Consider the following 15,329-nt stretch of genomic DNA (forward strand, 5'->3'; position numbering starts at 1 on the left):
TGAGTCCCTGCCAAATGGGAGAAAAGTATTCTTATCAGTTCCCCATTCAAAGACACACACCTAGAATACAGCACTGAATCCTGACTGGAACATCCATGAGGCTGTGCTGTGTCTTTTGGGTAAAAAGGTATCAGAATAGCCAAAATAAAGCACCTTTGAAATTAGGTGCTAACTTCGTAAATATTTCAGAATTTACACTTTTTTCTTTGATATAAAGTCATAGATCTGCATTAGATAGTCACTTCTTGATGCATCAAAAATAAATAAAATCCTGGCCTATGTGCATAGGTTTTTTTCTTTTTTGTGTGTGAATTTTACCCCTTTTTCTCCCCAATTTCATGGTATCCAATTGTTTAGTAGCTACTATCTTGTCTCATCGCTACAACTCCCGTACGGGCTCGGGAGAGACGAAGGTTGAAATCATGCAAGAACAAGGATTTCCCTACCGGCCAAACCCTCCCTAACCCGGACGACGCTAGGCCAATTGTGCGTCGCCCCACGGACTTCCCGGTCAGGGCCAGTTACGACAGAGCCTGGGCGCAAACCCAGAGTCTCTGGTGGCGCAGCTGAAGTATAGCACCCTTAACCACTGCGCATCCCAAGAGGCTGTGTATAAGGGTTTTAATGAATACACTTTTTGTGAACTACACTACCGGTCAAAAGTTTTAGAACATCTACTCATTCAAGGGTTTTTCTTTATTTTTACTATTTTCTACATTGTAGAATAATAGTGAAGACATCAAAACTATGAAATAACACATATGGAATCATGTAGTAACCAAAAAAGTGTTAAACAAATAAAAATATATTTTATATTTGAGGTGCTTCAAATAGCCACCCTTTTCCTTGATGACAGTTTTGCACACTCTTGGCATTCTATTAACCAACTTCACCTGGAATGCTTTTCTAACAGTCTTGAAGGAGTTCCCACATATGCTGAGCGTATGTTGGCTGCGTTTCCTTCACTCTCCGGTCCGACTCATCCCAAACCCCATCCCAATTTAAATGGTTGAGGTCGGGGGATTGTGGAGGTTAGGTCATCTGATGTAGCATTCCATCGCTCTCCTTCTTGGTAAAATATCCCTTACAACAGCCTGGAGGTGTGTTGGGTCGTTGTCCTGTTGAAAAACAAATGATAGTCCCACTAAGCCCAAACCAGATGGGATGGCGTATCGCTGCAGAATGCTGTGGTAGCCATGTTGGTTAAGTGTGCCTTGAATTCTAAATAAATCTCAGAGAGTGTCACCAGCAAAGCACCCTCACACCATAACACTTCCTCCTCAATGCTTTACGGTGGGAAATACACATGCGGAGATCATCCGTTCACCTACTCCACGTCTCACAAAGACACAGCGGTTGGAACCAAAAATGTCCAATTTGAACTCCAGACCAAAGGACACATTTCCACCTGTCTAATGTCTATTGCTTGTGTTACTTGGCCCAAGCAAGTCTCTTCTTCTTATTGGTATCCTTAAGTAGTTGTTTCGTTGCAGCAATTCGACCATGAAGGCCTGATTCACACAGTCTCCTCTGAACAGTTGATGTTGAGATGTGTCTGTTACTTGAACTCTGTGAAGCATTTATTTGGGCTGCAATTTCTGAAGCTGGTAACTCTAATGAACTTATCCTCTCCAGCACAGGTAACTCTGAGTCTTCCATTCCTGTGGCGGTCCTCAATTAGAGCCAGTTTCATGATAGCGCTTGATGGTTTTTGCGACTGCACTTGTAGAAACGTTCAAAGTTCTTGAAATCTTCCGTTTGACTGACCTTCATGTCTTAAAGTAATGATGGACTATCTTTTATCTTTGCTTATTTTAGCTGTTCTTGCCATAATATGGACTTGGTCTTTTACCAAATAGGGCTATCTTCAGTATACCCCCCTACCTTGTCACACCACTACTGATTGGCTCAAACGCATTAAGAAGTAAATCACAAATTAACTTTTAAGAGAACACACCTGTTAATTGAAATGCATTCCAGGTGACTACCTCATGAAGCTGGTTGAGAGAATGCAATAGTGTGCAAGGCTGTCATCAAGGCAAAGGGTGGCTATTTGAAGAATCTCAAATCTAAAATATATTTTGATTTGTTTAACACTTTTCTGTTCACTACATGATTCCATATGTGTTATTTCATAGTTTTGATGAAAATAGAAAATAGTAAAAATAAAGAAAAACGCTTGAATATTCTTAAACATTTGACCCATAGTGTACATGAAGCTCAAACCAAAGGTCACACTAGATACTATGTTAGCCTTTGTCACAGAGTAACCTTTATTTAACTAGGCAAGTCAGTTAAGAACAAATTCTTATTTACAATGAAGGCGAACCGGTGAACAGTGTGTTAACTGCCTTGTTCAGTGGCAGAACAACATATTTTTTCCTTGTCAGCTTTGGGATTTGATCCAGAAACCTTTCGGTTACTGGCCCAACGCTCTAACCACTAGGCTTCATGCCGCCCCACAGTAATGTATCCAATGGGAAATAACCATAGAGAAACATAGTTTAGAGTAATTTTCCCAAAGACAAACCTGTCCATTGACTGCCCGGGGCACTGTACTCTCTATCTGGAGGTTGTGCAACACAGTTTTTCTGGCATAGTGCAACTTCCTCTCCAACTGAAGCTGACAAGGACAATGACGCGACATGTTAAGAACATCCTGTTTTTGCTGTTAATTTAGAGGACAATAGCCACACACTGCTCCACGGAATGTAATGGGAGGTCAATATTAAACTGGCTTCTCTGCTCTACGTATAGGAAACACATTCCTGATATTTTGGTATAGGGACTTGGGTAGGGCATTTCAACTTCAAATACATACAGATCTGTTCCTATATGATGCGCAATGCACCCCTTAGTGCATTTTAAGAGGCCCTAGAGCCCCACCCAACATCTCTGCCATATAGGATAATATATTGTTGGAGAGAATACAGAAACTTTATGCAAAAGTGTATTGCCTATGATATAATTAAGCAATAAGGCACGGGGGTGTGGTATACTGTATGACCAATATACCACAGCTAAGGGCTGTTCTTAGGCACAATGCATCGCGGAGTGCCTGGACACAGCCCTTAGCCGTGGTATATTTGCCATATACCACAAACCTCTGAGGTGCCTTATTGCTATTATAAACTGGTTATCAACGTAATTAGAGCAGTAAAAATAAATATTTTGTCATACCCGTGGTATACGTTCTGATATACCACGGATGTCAGCCAATCAGCATTCAGGGCTCTAACCACCCGGTTTATAATATGTAGTACTTGAGTCCACCCCTCTATAGTTTCTGTCCCATCTGAATTCCATCTGCATTACAGTGCATTCACTGCTTAATGCCACATCCACTATATTGTTTGGATGGTTAAGTCCTCCAATATTGCACTGAGACAGACCTGAGGGCTGAGGAGAGCGAGTGCTGGCCAGCCTCCCCTTCGCCCAACTGATCATTGCCTCGTGTCTCTGTACCGCGGGATGAGTTACCGTTGCCCCTTGCTCTCTGAGCCTGTGTAAGTACTCTGGCTTCCAGCCCCCCCCAAAAAAATATTTAGAGGCTCCTAGTCTCGTTCTCAGAGAGCTAGGGTTACATCTGCGTTCTAAATAGCACCCTATCCCATATATGATGCACTACTTTTGACCAGAGCACATAAGGCTCTGCTCATAAGTAGTGCACTATGTAGGGAATAGGGTGCCATTTGGGACACAGATACAGAGTTACAGGTACTGTTAAATATTGCTGGAATGGAGGACCAGACGACAGTGTGGTTTGTTTCTGTACCTGTCAGCTGTTTTTTAGATCCTGTTAAGTTTGTTAGGTGTGTGTGTGTTTGGTAACAGGGGTCTTATCTCTGGAAAAGAGAATGTCATCGTTCTAAATACAGTACTCATGTAATTGGACTGTATTTGCACAAATTAACATTTATTTATAAAATGTTGTTTGTTAAAACCAGTTTCATTGCAAATGTATTCTCAACTATTATCATATAAATAATGAGAGGAAGTATGAACTGTAAGAAAATAGGTAAGTATAAACGTGAGAGTTTACTATGAGAGTTTCCATTCTCTTTTCTCTGTGGTGGGATAAGTTGCTCCAGTTAAATATTGCTACTCGCTGCATCTTACCCCTTCTATAGTGTTAACACATCCCCCTTCCTATGTTGTGTCCATGGCCTTGCAGATCCCACACTCTGGTCCACGGAGCATGTGCGCCAGTGGCTGGAGTGGGCAGTTAAAGAGTATGGCCTGCTGGATGTGGACGTGGCTCTCTTCCACAACATGGACGGCAAGGACCTGTGCAAGATGAGCAAGGAGGACTTCCAGAGGCTCACGCTCAGCTACAACGCAGACATCCTGCTCTCCCACCTGCACTACCTCAGAGAGAGTGAGTCTAGTATCTTCCTTCTCCTCCTCATGATCCCTCTCTCCTCTCCTCCCTCTCCGTGCTCCAGCCTTCTGTCCATTTTCCCCAGCTGACCAACACAATGCGTTGGCAGGTGGTAAAGAGAAATGCTACAAAGGGCTACTACTGAAGGGCTGCTGTAGTCTGGTGGTCCATTCTTTACCTCTATACCAGGGGTAAGGTAGGAAACTTGTCCTGGGGGGTTATAAGGTAAGCAGGCATAAGGTGCTTTAAATTTTGACCTGAAACCAAAGCCTGTACACACTCTGGCTCTCTAAAACCAGACTTGCCTAGATTATTAAGGAGAAAGGGGAGTGTGAGATACATGATACACTTGTTCCATTAACAAAGTGTCTGCTTGTTAAAGTTAGGGGAAAGGGCAGATCCTGCAGCCTTCCAGTAGCGAGCCTCAGTAGTCCTGTCTGTGTGTTGTGTGAATCAAACTTAGCTCTCACTGACGTACTCCAGAGGGCCTCAGCTATTTTGCTTGACTACAGATTAGAATGCAACCTGGTGAAGGAGTCCCTGTTGCTGCTGCTTCTGCTGCTTTGGCTGAATGACTCACTGCTCCAAGGCCTGCTTTCCTGTCCACTGCACCTCACCTCCCCTCTACACACACACGTTTTTTGTGCATGTCATCCACATGCTCGTTCACTTGCGCGCACACACACACACACACACACACACACACACACACAGTTTTTAAATTGTTAGCAGTAGATGTGACAGTAGGAGTAGTTGGGTAGTAGTAGTAGGATTAATGGTGGCAGTAGTGTAACAATAATAAAATCATTAACATGTTTTTGAAGAGGAGTAGATATACTACATCAAAGTCCTAATTGACACCCATCTTAAGATAAGTATCTGTTTATAGTCATTGGAGAAGGTTTGTCAGACTCTTGAGATTATGTGTATCTTTGATAGTCTGTCTCTCTCTGCTCTCCAAGTATAGGGTAGTCCAAGTTCCATTTGATGGTGCAGACAACTTTCCAATGAACCATTACTCTTCTCATGATGACTGCTAATGGTTTTGATTGTTTGATATCAGTGTTGGTTTTGGTAGGGTTTAGCCACAGATGTACAGATGAGGTAAGTGATGGGAGAAAGAGAGGAACAAAACAGAAAGATAGCCAGACACACAGACCACACAGACAGACAGATAGCTGGAGGAGTCCAGAGTTTAGATTTGCGTACCACCACGTTCTGAACTGTTTGTGTTATTCCACAATCCTGTGCTTGAAGTTCTCTTGAAACACATCTCATCAAAATCTTTTGAATGACCTTTTCTTATACATTCCTTTTAGTGCAATCAACAGTTCCCACCCCCTCATTTAAATACTGTGGGCAGTTTGAAATTGATAAGAGAGAATTGCCAATAGGCCTACTTATTTTCGTTTGCCTTTAGATTTAAAATGGTCTGAAGGGAGTGGGTAGGCACACCTACACTATTCACAGACCCTGACGGTGGCTGGCTTTGAATTTGAGGTCTCTTTGACTGGAAAAAACACTAGTGATGGGAGGGAAAGGAAGAATGCCCTCTCCTCCTTTTGTTTTTGGTAATGGTTTCTGCTCCTCTTTCCCCCTTGTGTGTACACACGCTCGCCGAATTTACTCTGGAGGAGGGAAAATTGGGAAAAGCGATGGATTCTCACAGACGAATGTGGGCACGAGTGATTAACTGTTTATTTGGGTTGGTCCTCCCTGCCATTGTCTCCCCTCTCGCTATGGCGATGTGTTCCACACTTACATGCTCTCTCTCTTTCTCGCTCTCTCTTTCCCACTCCATTTCCCCTCTCCTTACCCACTATCTCCCTGTACTGCTCCTTGCCTGTTGAATGTTGCCTCTATGGCAGTTCTGAGAGCAGCCCTTACCTTAGTGCATCGCTAAAGGTCTGTGTTTATCATGGCTGACGCCCCCCAACGCATCACTCCTTGCACATCATAGGTTGTTTTGAGCTGTTTTCTTTTTTTGGTTCATCTCTTTTTCAAAAGAATGTTTTATTTCTCAGCTCCACTTCCTCACTTGACTTCCGATGATGTTGACAAAGCCTTACAAAACTCCCCGCGGTTAATGCATGCTCGCAACACAGGTAAGGAGACCCCTGCCCCCCCTTCTCTACCTCTGGCTTTGCTCCCGCCACCACAGTATCCTCACACTCACACAGTGCCCACCTATGTATATACAGTGCACTTTTTATATACTGTACATGCACACTGCTTTTTTTGTATTCATATGATTATCAGATTATGCATCAAGTCATCTAATCTGATACTGGTTGTTATTATTTCTAATGTGTTTTTGTTATGTGGTGCAGAAGTTACTGTATGCTGGTGCAGTAATGCATTGTGGCTGTAGAGCGTAGATGAAGGCATGTGCTAAAGTCTAACGTTGATGCATAGTGCTGTAATTACCCATTTGCTGCACGAAATCCCTCCCCACATGGATATGGAACGTTCAGTCAATGTGTCATGAAAAGTTGTGACATTACGGGTACATAATAATTTACGTAATTCATTAATTATCCTCTCTTTCACTCTCCACAGGAGGTGCCAGTTTTATTTTCCCCAACACTCCCGTTTATCCCACTGACAACTCCCCCAGAGTCTCCACTAGGCCAGGTGGGTGATTCATCACTCCTACAAGTTTATGTAGATGAGGCATAAGAGCTTACTGTGAGCACATCCAATTACACTTAGAGGAGCAAAGTACATGGGTAAAAGAGAAACAAGGAACCACACACCTTGCAGACAAAGTACTACATTTTGATTATTGTACAAAAATACTCATATACAAAGGTGTTTAGAAGACGTTTGTCAAAATAATATTTGAGGTGCTTTAATTTGTTTATATTCAACACAAGCATCCTCTGCCCTTAAAATAATCCTCCAGACTGCAGTAATTGTGCCTATGTGTTTAGGCCCCTTGTATTATGGAACGTTTCTGGCAATCAACCACTCTCACCTCAGACCGATGAGGTGACCCACTGAAATGCACTGTATCTGTCCCAAGCCTGCAGGCAGAAAAGGTGTCAACACACCTTTTCCACATCATGTTTTTGTTTTTATCATAGGGCCATCTAGGGGTAAGGTTCATAACTGCAGGCAGCAGGTTGACTTGTCATTACTGTTATTTTACAGACCTGGCATATGAAGCAGCCAGAAGAGCTGGATGGCCTACACAAGCTGTGTCTTCCACCAAAGGTAAGGAGTCACAATGTCCTATACATCAGTCGTTTGTCAAAAGATGGCACTCATCACAATTCATTTAAGAGGGTACATCTTTACAAGCCTGTGGACTAGATGTAAACAAAACAGGCTGGGCAGAATCAGAGAACAGGAAATTGTATACCTCAATATAATAATATATTTCTCCACTGTATACACTTGGAACATTGCCCTCAAGGAAACCTACCCCCTGTTAATATTTTGGGAACTTTATCCCTCAAGGTTCCCAGCCCTCCCCAGTCATTGTCACCAAAACAGAGGAGCAGAGGCCTCAGCTAGGTAAGATATTAGCTTGAACAGTACTCTGAAATAGATGGTGATTGAGCTGAAAAAAATATTTTCTCCTACTAATGTGAATGTTTTCCCTTCTTAGATCCTTACCAGATCCTGGGGCCCACAAGCAGCAGGCTGGCAAACCCCGGTGAGTTTTATGGATGGTGTGAGTGATTATCACTTCATTAGATAAAATGTACGATTTTAGAAATTCATTAACAAAGGAACCATTTATATGAGCAGCTGTTATGGTGGTGACTGTTGCAATAAGTTGTTGTTGTGGTCTTGACTGTAACATGTCTGTATGTAGTTGTTATGGTGATGACCACCTGTCTCTCTCCAGACTGTATTATAAATAATTACGTGCTGATTCCTTGTCTCTGTCCAGACTGTATTATAATTGTTACAATATTGACTCCCTGACTCTGTCCCGACTGTATAAGTAACTGTTACACCTGTTGACTTCCTGTCTCTGTCCAGACGTTGGCCGGGACTCAAACAAACCGCAATCCGCCGACATCGCACTACTCTTGAGCTTTAAAGGTAATTTACGCTTGAGCTGACATCCGCAGCGTTTACCCTGAATGCGATCGTGAACATCAAGGAAATTGCCTTTGAAAGTGAAGTGCAGTGCGATGTCGACATAGTGCGGTTTGAATCCCGGCCTGTATTAGTCATTTTAACTGTGTTGACACCTTTTCTGCCTGTAGGCTCGGGACAGATACAGTTGTGGCAGTTCCTGCTGGAGCTCCTGTCAGACAGCACCAACTCCGGCTGCATCACCTGGGAGGGCACCAATGGCGAGTTCAAGATGACCGACCCTGATGAGGTGGCGAGGCGCTGGGGCGAGAGGAAGAGCAAGCCCAACATGAACTATGACAAGCTGAGCCGTGCCTTGCGCTACTACTACGACAAGAACATCATGACCAAGGTGCACGGCAAGCGCTACGCCTACAAGTTTGACTTCCACGGCATCGCCCAGGCCCTGCAGCCCCACCCGCCAGAGTCCTCCATGTACAAGTACCCCTCCGATCTGTCCTACATGAGCACCTACCATACACACCAGCAGAAGGTCAACTTCGTCACGCCCCACCCCCAAGCGCTACCCGTCAACTCCTCCAGCTTCTTTGCTGGCCCCAACCCCTACTGGAACTCTCCCACTGGAGGTATCTACCCCAACACCCGGCACCCAGGCGCTCACATGCCCTCCCACCTGGGCACGTACTATTAGACCTGCCAAGGGAAGGGCATCTTGCTATGCTAAAACTGGAGGAAGAAATGGGAAAACACAAAGGGTTTCTGTTTGGATAGTGTCAGAACCAAACAAAAACAGGGGCAGGGTCAATAATGAAGAAATTTGGTAGAGGTAGGGTAACTGGTGTAAGTCTAGGGCATGAGCAGGTGAGGAAACTCAAGGTTCCGTAAAGGATTAAGAGGAGGGCTACAGACATGTCGCTATAAGATGATAGGAGGGAAAACTGTAAATGTAAAAAGGGCAATAGTGGACGTTACTATGAGCAAGGGCATTGTGCGACATGTAGCTTCTGAGAACAGTGAAAGATAAGTCTTTGAGTAGAATTAAAAGGGAGTTATCAGTGGACTATATAACATGATCATGTCCTTTTTATAAAGGTCGCTAAATATACCCCAAAAATACAATAGCTGCATGAACAGTTACTTATTATATATGTTTTAAAACTATTAAACTACCTTATTTAATGAAGTAAACATATCAAAGACTGTAATGATGAGGCAAGATAAGTAAGATGTAAGTGTGGAGAGGGGTGTGGTGTGGCAGATGAGTGTGTACTTCAGAGGAAGTAGGGAGAAGTACTAAACTTGGCTTTAGTAAACTGTGAAACAAGCACCAGCAGGAAACACCTTGGGTAGATGTGTGCTAGATGGTCATGTCACATGACCATGCATGTACTCACAGACTGTTTGTGAACAAAGGTGGGGCAACATCAGAGAGGACGGCGGATCATGAAAGACACTGAAATATGTGAAAAATGAAGTATTATTCCTTTGGATATAAACTGCCTTATGTCTTATCAGTATTATTATACTACATAGTAGTGCGTATGGCATTATTGAACGTAAAGGGAAGATTGTTTTACTTGACTGTTATTCTTAAAGAGAGTGCCTTGAAATCAATTCATCTGTGTTTTGGAAATTTTGAAAAACTGGAATTAAGCACGATTCGTAAAATTTTGTGTGTGACCTCAAATCTTTTTATAAGGAAGGAGGAGTTTTCTTGACCACAGTGACTTACCACAGAAACTCCCAGTTCAGCTGAAGAGATTTTACAAAGTTCCAATTTTGTATTATTGTTTTTCTGAGTCGCGAACGCTGTGCGTTTGTTAGATTGAAGTATACAAGTCAGTGTTATATTTCTTTTTATATGATACATTTATAACTTATGCAATATATACACTACGAGTTGATCTCAGCCAGCCAAAGACACAGACAATGTTTTTATAATAGATATAGTGACAAAAAAGTCATTGAAATAGACTAAAGAAGGCAGTTGTGGCCTTTGAACTTTATGCTCTGTAAACAGTTTACAACATAAACTATATATACTAATATAAAACTGATTGTGTCGGCCAGGCAAGTCATTTCAGACCTGTTCAGTATTATTTTATGGGATGCAGGCTTGGGTAGAACACTTATAAGCTGCCAGCCTTGTAAGCTGAGAAACAGGACTGAGATACTGAGATTGTTTACTAAAGGGACCATAAAAATGATATACTTTGATAGATTTTCTACTGTGTCATTTCTAATAAAGTATCTTCAACCAAAGTGTTGTCCTCTCTTGTCTCGGAAGGTGACAGATTGTGTGTTATTGTGCCCTGTCTGCATGCAGTATAAAGAGGAGTTGCCCCCATTATTTTGACCCAACACAGTCGATGTGTTCCAACAACCAAACGACAAACCTCCTTTGGCTCTACCCTGAGTGTTGCCACAACAACAGAGATGAGGAGTAGAGCAGTGTGGGATGGGGGTAATGGAATCTTCTAGAGCTTTTTTATAGATAAAACATCCCTTCAATCTCATTATGGTATATGGATCATATATTCTTGAAAGCCAATGGTTTATTCAGAGATACAGATGGAACACAGCTTTTAAGCATTACACAGCCATTATCTCAAACTAGTTTTGCTATATCCCCATCTACCTTTTGAGTGAAATATGTATAATTCCTTAAAATATACAACTTGCGTGATAAAAAGTAACAACATCTTGTCCTGTTTTTCTGGAATCCTCCATAATTTTTTTCTAATACAGTTACTGCCACAAATTCAATTACACAAACACCAGCACCTGAGACGCAGTCCTTACTCTGAATGCATGTCCACATACTCCTATTATAAAGCTTGTAAATACAAACAATATGCCAAATATACAGTACACAGCACATGAATGTACTCTGACCAGATGCACACTGATCAGGTACATTATTTATTTTGTGTAAATTTGTCAGCATTCACTCATTAGGTTTATGAGTACTGTGCCCAGCTAGCACATAACGTTCTGAGAACCATATGGTTATTAGAGCTTGTTGAGAGTGTGGTTGTCCTATGGTTATTTTAGAAACAACCTTCCCACAACTTTCTGGGATTAATGCAAGATAGTTTCTTTGGAACATTCTCAGCACATTTAAGGAACTTATTTTCTTGGTATTTCATTACTTTAACAGAACGTTTCCTAAAAGTTCAAACATGGTTACATTTCATTTTAATGGTGGTAATGTTCTAGAAACGTTCTCCAACTGGTTTGACATTGGGAATGTTCTCAAATAGTTCAGAGAATGTTAAGAAACAACGTTCTTTTGTGGGAATTTCAGTACTTCAGCATTACAGTTCCTCAAATCAAATCAAATTGTATTAGTCAGATGCGCCGAATACAACAGGTGTAGACCTTAAAGTAAAATGCTTACTTACAAACCCCTAACTAACAATGCAGTTTAAAAAAATATTAATAAGAATAAGAAATAAAAGGAACAAGTAATTAAAGAGCAGCAGTAAAATAACAATAGCGAGACTATATACAGGGGGTACCGGTACAGAGTCAATGTGTGGTCATGGTCATGTTCAAAGTCACATTATCGAATTGTTCCAAGAACATTAAGAAACAATGTTATTCTGTGGGAATTTCAGGACTTCAGTATAATGTTTCCTACAGGCTTCCTCATGGTTATATTTAAAGTCATCCATTCTATCCATTCTATCCAAATCCTCAAATAAACTTTTGTAACGTTTAGAGAATGTTCTAAGATTGATATTTAAAAACATATACATTATGTTCTCAGCATCTACAAAACTCTCTCTAGCCTGTATCTTGTTAAGTGTGTTCAGGTGTGTTGGCCGCGGCCAGTAATTGGTCACGTCTGATCTTAATTAATGAGTTCTCGCTTCCTTTGAAATTAGGTGTGTATGAGCATACTAAAATGAACAGCTTTGTATGTGTAAAAAATATTCCATGTTAGCTCCTTGACGCAGTGGACTAATTCCATGGATAGAAAACAGAAGATCAAAGGTTCAAAGGTTCAAATCCCACAGATGCTGTGTCACAATAAAAAATACATGTGTTTGCATGATTAATGCTTTAAGGAAATGCTTGGAGTTCAATAACATTAACCCAAACTAAGCTAGGTTTTAGGTTTAATAAAACCTCCCAGAAAAACTTTAAAGGAACCAGAGTAAAACTTTCCCAGGGTCTTCCTGCAACCTAAAAATAAATGTTCCCAGAACAGGTAAAAATGTTAAACTTATGAAAACATATGGCTTCGTTCCCATAACCAATGTGAAACCAAAAACATACGTTCCCACAACTTCCAAGGAACCAAATTTGCTAGCTGGGTGTATTTCCAAATTGTTTCTAGACAGTAACTATGGTAAAACAACCATTAAAGTGTATCATGTTCGTTACCAGTGTGTCCAACATGTTTGAGTGTCCTCCCTTATTCCTTCTTGTACACCTCCTCCAGTTTCAGCTTCTCTGTGTTGTTGCTGAGGAGTGTCGGGTCGCTGCTTAACTGCACCTTGTCAAAGAAGTTAAAGTCGGCCACGTACCGGCCACTGGGGGTGCTGAAGAGCACGGGCTTGAACTCGTAGCCCCACAGGATCTCCTGGGGAACGAACGATGTGCGGCTCTGACACGTGGCTGCCGTGGACTCCATGGTGGCGTTGAGGGTGACCAGCAGCTCAAAGTCGCGCGTCCGCAACCTCTCCGCGGTCAGCCCCACCAGCGGGCTGCTCTCATCCAACACGTGATAGAATGTGAGGGGCAGGATTAAGAAGGGGCACTCCCCGCATGAGTCCATGTAGAAGTCCACAGCTGTCTGGTGGATCAGAGTCTTCTCGCCCTCCTCGGTCACGTTGGGCGAAAGCAGCTTGCCAATCAGCTGGCACTGGATCAGCAGGCTTTTCCTCATGTTGGCCACACGCACCATCAGACATAGCTTGCCATCGTGCCGGCAGATCACCGCCGACTGGCTGAACTTGATAGTCTCGGCCCGCTTCTTGGGTCGTGCCAGCTTGGCCAGGAAGGCCCCGGTCACGAAGATCTCAGCCAGGCCCGTGGTGACCAGCTGGACCACCAGGACGAAGATGGCCAGTGGACACTCGTCGGTAATGTAGCGGAAACCGTAGCCAATGGTGGTCTGCGACTCCAGGGAGAAGAGGAAGGCGCCGGTAAGGGTCTCAACATTCATGATGCACGGCGTGTGGTTGGACAGCAGCTCACCCTTGAAGTCACCGTTGCCCATGCCGATGAAGTAGAAGATTACGCCAAAGAGGAACCAGGTCATGACGAAGGTGGAGGAGAACAGTGTGAGCTTGTAGCGCCACTTCATGTCCACCACCGTGGTCCAGATGTCATGGAGATAGAGCTTTACCATGCCCTCCACATTGTCAATGCGCACTTGGTTGTGTCCATCCTTGGAGACAATCCTCCGCTGGAAATCTGCCTTCTTGGTGGACATATTGGTCTTAAGTGTGTTCTCTTTGGTTGATAGTTTGTCAACCTATTTGCATGGCAAGCAGTGAGGCTGAAAAAGAAGAAGTAACAATGTTAGTCAATTGCAACAAACTAGGACACAGTAGGTAACACAGTTCAGGAATAGTTCAAGCATTAACTGGCATTTGGACAAATGTCAGTAACAAGAACATTCTCACTGGAGCTACTAGTTAGTTGGTTTAATCCAGGAATTAGGAGATTGATAAAATATCTCCACACACCTAATTTCACAACGAGCATATGTGACTAACCGTTTTGATATGTCCTCCATCTGATGTTGACATATGTATAGTACATCACTGAGCCAAAAACATTTCCTCAAATGTCTAAATATTGTGTAATACTGTATGTATTCCCCACTGTACATTCAAACAGGGTCTCTTTAATATTATATGCAAAACCATTACATTTTTGTAAATCTAAGATTCTTTATTTGCCAGTTAGCATGACACCGCAAGTACAATAATAGAGCTCCTTGTGACGGAAAGTTTAGGAATATTCTTTTCCTTATTGTTTTCCAGGGTTAATAAGCAATTATGTGAAGTTGTAAATTAACTCAGCAGGCAGCAACGCATTTTGTAGAATGTCTTATGTCATTAAATATACTTTTACCCCTCTAGATCTTAAAAATACAAGGAAGGTGTATACTCACATTTAGTGTTATTGCCTTCTCAGGTGTGTGGCTTCACTTGTTCTCAGTAGTTATAATCTGCAACATGAACCTGCTGTAATACCCTTCCTGGAGAGTTCCACAATGTCCCCACTCCTCTATTGCCCTTGCTTATGCACATTGAACTTTGGCATAATTATATTTAGGACAGTTTGTGAGAACAAAAAGGAGAGAGAAGGAAGAAAACTCCTTCAATGAGTTCTTGGCTACCTGTAGGTCAGCTTATATTTCAGGTGTAGGACAAACTCCACCTATCTACCCCACCAAACCAGGGGTAGGTATGGCAACAAGTGCTCCTTGTCACATTTTTTTCCTTCTCTGACCTCATGGTTTGTTTTGTAGTTCCATATATGATTGTTGTTGCTTTATACACACACCCTGATTTACTATCTCCAATGACTAATTATGTTCTGTCAGACATTCTAAATCATTGACCAGAAAATGAAAGGGAAGATACTGTATGATGTTGTTGCTAAAGACAAATGGAAAATTGTCAACGGAATTGGGTTAAATATAATGACATTTATTTAATTAAGAAAATGGCAAGTCAAGTCACAATCACACCATATCTAAAATCATCACATAAAAAATACAGCAATTGTTTTGCAAAGCGCATGTATGTAGGGAAATAGGGATTGGGGACCCATAACCCATGTCTAGCCAATGAAGAATCTGTGTAATTGGAAAACACAAGAAGTGTCTCTCCAGATGTAATGCAATCCTCTTTGTAACTATTGCTCTGTG

The 15,329-nt window shown here is 42.1% G+C and overlaps 2 protein-coding genes across 6 annotated transcripts in view; one reads left to right on the forward strand and one right to left on the reverse strand.

The window, feature by feature from the left end:
- LOC112228499 (transcriptional regulator Erg) overlaps positions 1–10,696 on the forward strand; it is a 69,126-nt gene extending 58,430 nt beyond the window's left edge. For 2 of the 5 annotated variants that reach the window (XM_024393867.2, XM_024393868.2), the window contains 8 exons: positions 4,175–4,378; positions 6,406–6,486; positions 6,941–7,015; positions 7,535–7,597; positions 7,844–7,900; positions 7,995–8,042; positions 8,375–8,437; positions 8,605–10,696. In XM_024393867.2, the coding sequence (XP_024249635.1) occupies positions 4,175–4,378; positions 6,406–6,486; positions 6,941–7,015; positions 7,535–7,597; positions 7,844–7,900; positions 7,995–8,042; positions 8,375–8,437; positions 8,605–9,125 (1,112 nt within the window). In that variant the 3' untranslated portion in view covers positions 9,126–10,696. The remainder of the gene's footprint in view (positions 1–4,174; positions 4,379–6,405; positions 6,487–6,940; positions 7,016–7,534; positions 7,598–7,843; positions 7,901–7,994; positions 8,043–8,374; positions 8,438–8,604) is intronic. The other 3 variants (XM_024393869.2, XM_024393871.2, XM_024393870.2) reach the window with 2 other exon arrangements.
- Positions 10,697–12,015: 1,319 nt separating this feature from the next.
- On the reverse strand, positions 12,016–14,826 carry kcnj15 (potassium inwardly rectifying channel subfamily J member 15). The gene is made up of 2 exons (XM_024393866.2): positions 14,568–14,826; positions 12,016–13,946 (listed from the first exon to the last, which is right to left on the reverse strand). The coding sequence occupies exon 2, from the start codon at positions 13,878–13,880 to the stop codon at positions 12,858–12,860; it is 1,023 nt and encodes a 340-aa protein (XP_024249634.1). The 5' UTR covers positions 13,881–13,946; positions 14,568–14,826; the 3' UTR covers positions 12,016–12,857.
- Positions 14,827–15,329: the final 503 nt, after the last annotated feature.

Source organism: Oncorhynchus tshawytscha, linkage group LG30, assembly GCF_018296145.1.
Source record: "Oncorhynchus tshawytscha isolate Ot180627B linkage group LG30, Otsh_v2.0, whole genome shotgun sequence".
Taxonomy (NCBI): Eukaryota; Metazoa; Chordata; class Actinopteri; order Salmoniformes; family Salmonidae; genus Oncorhynchus; species Oncorhynchus tshawytscha.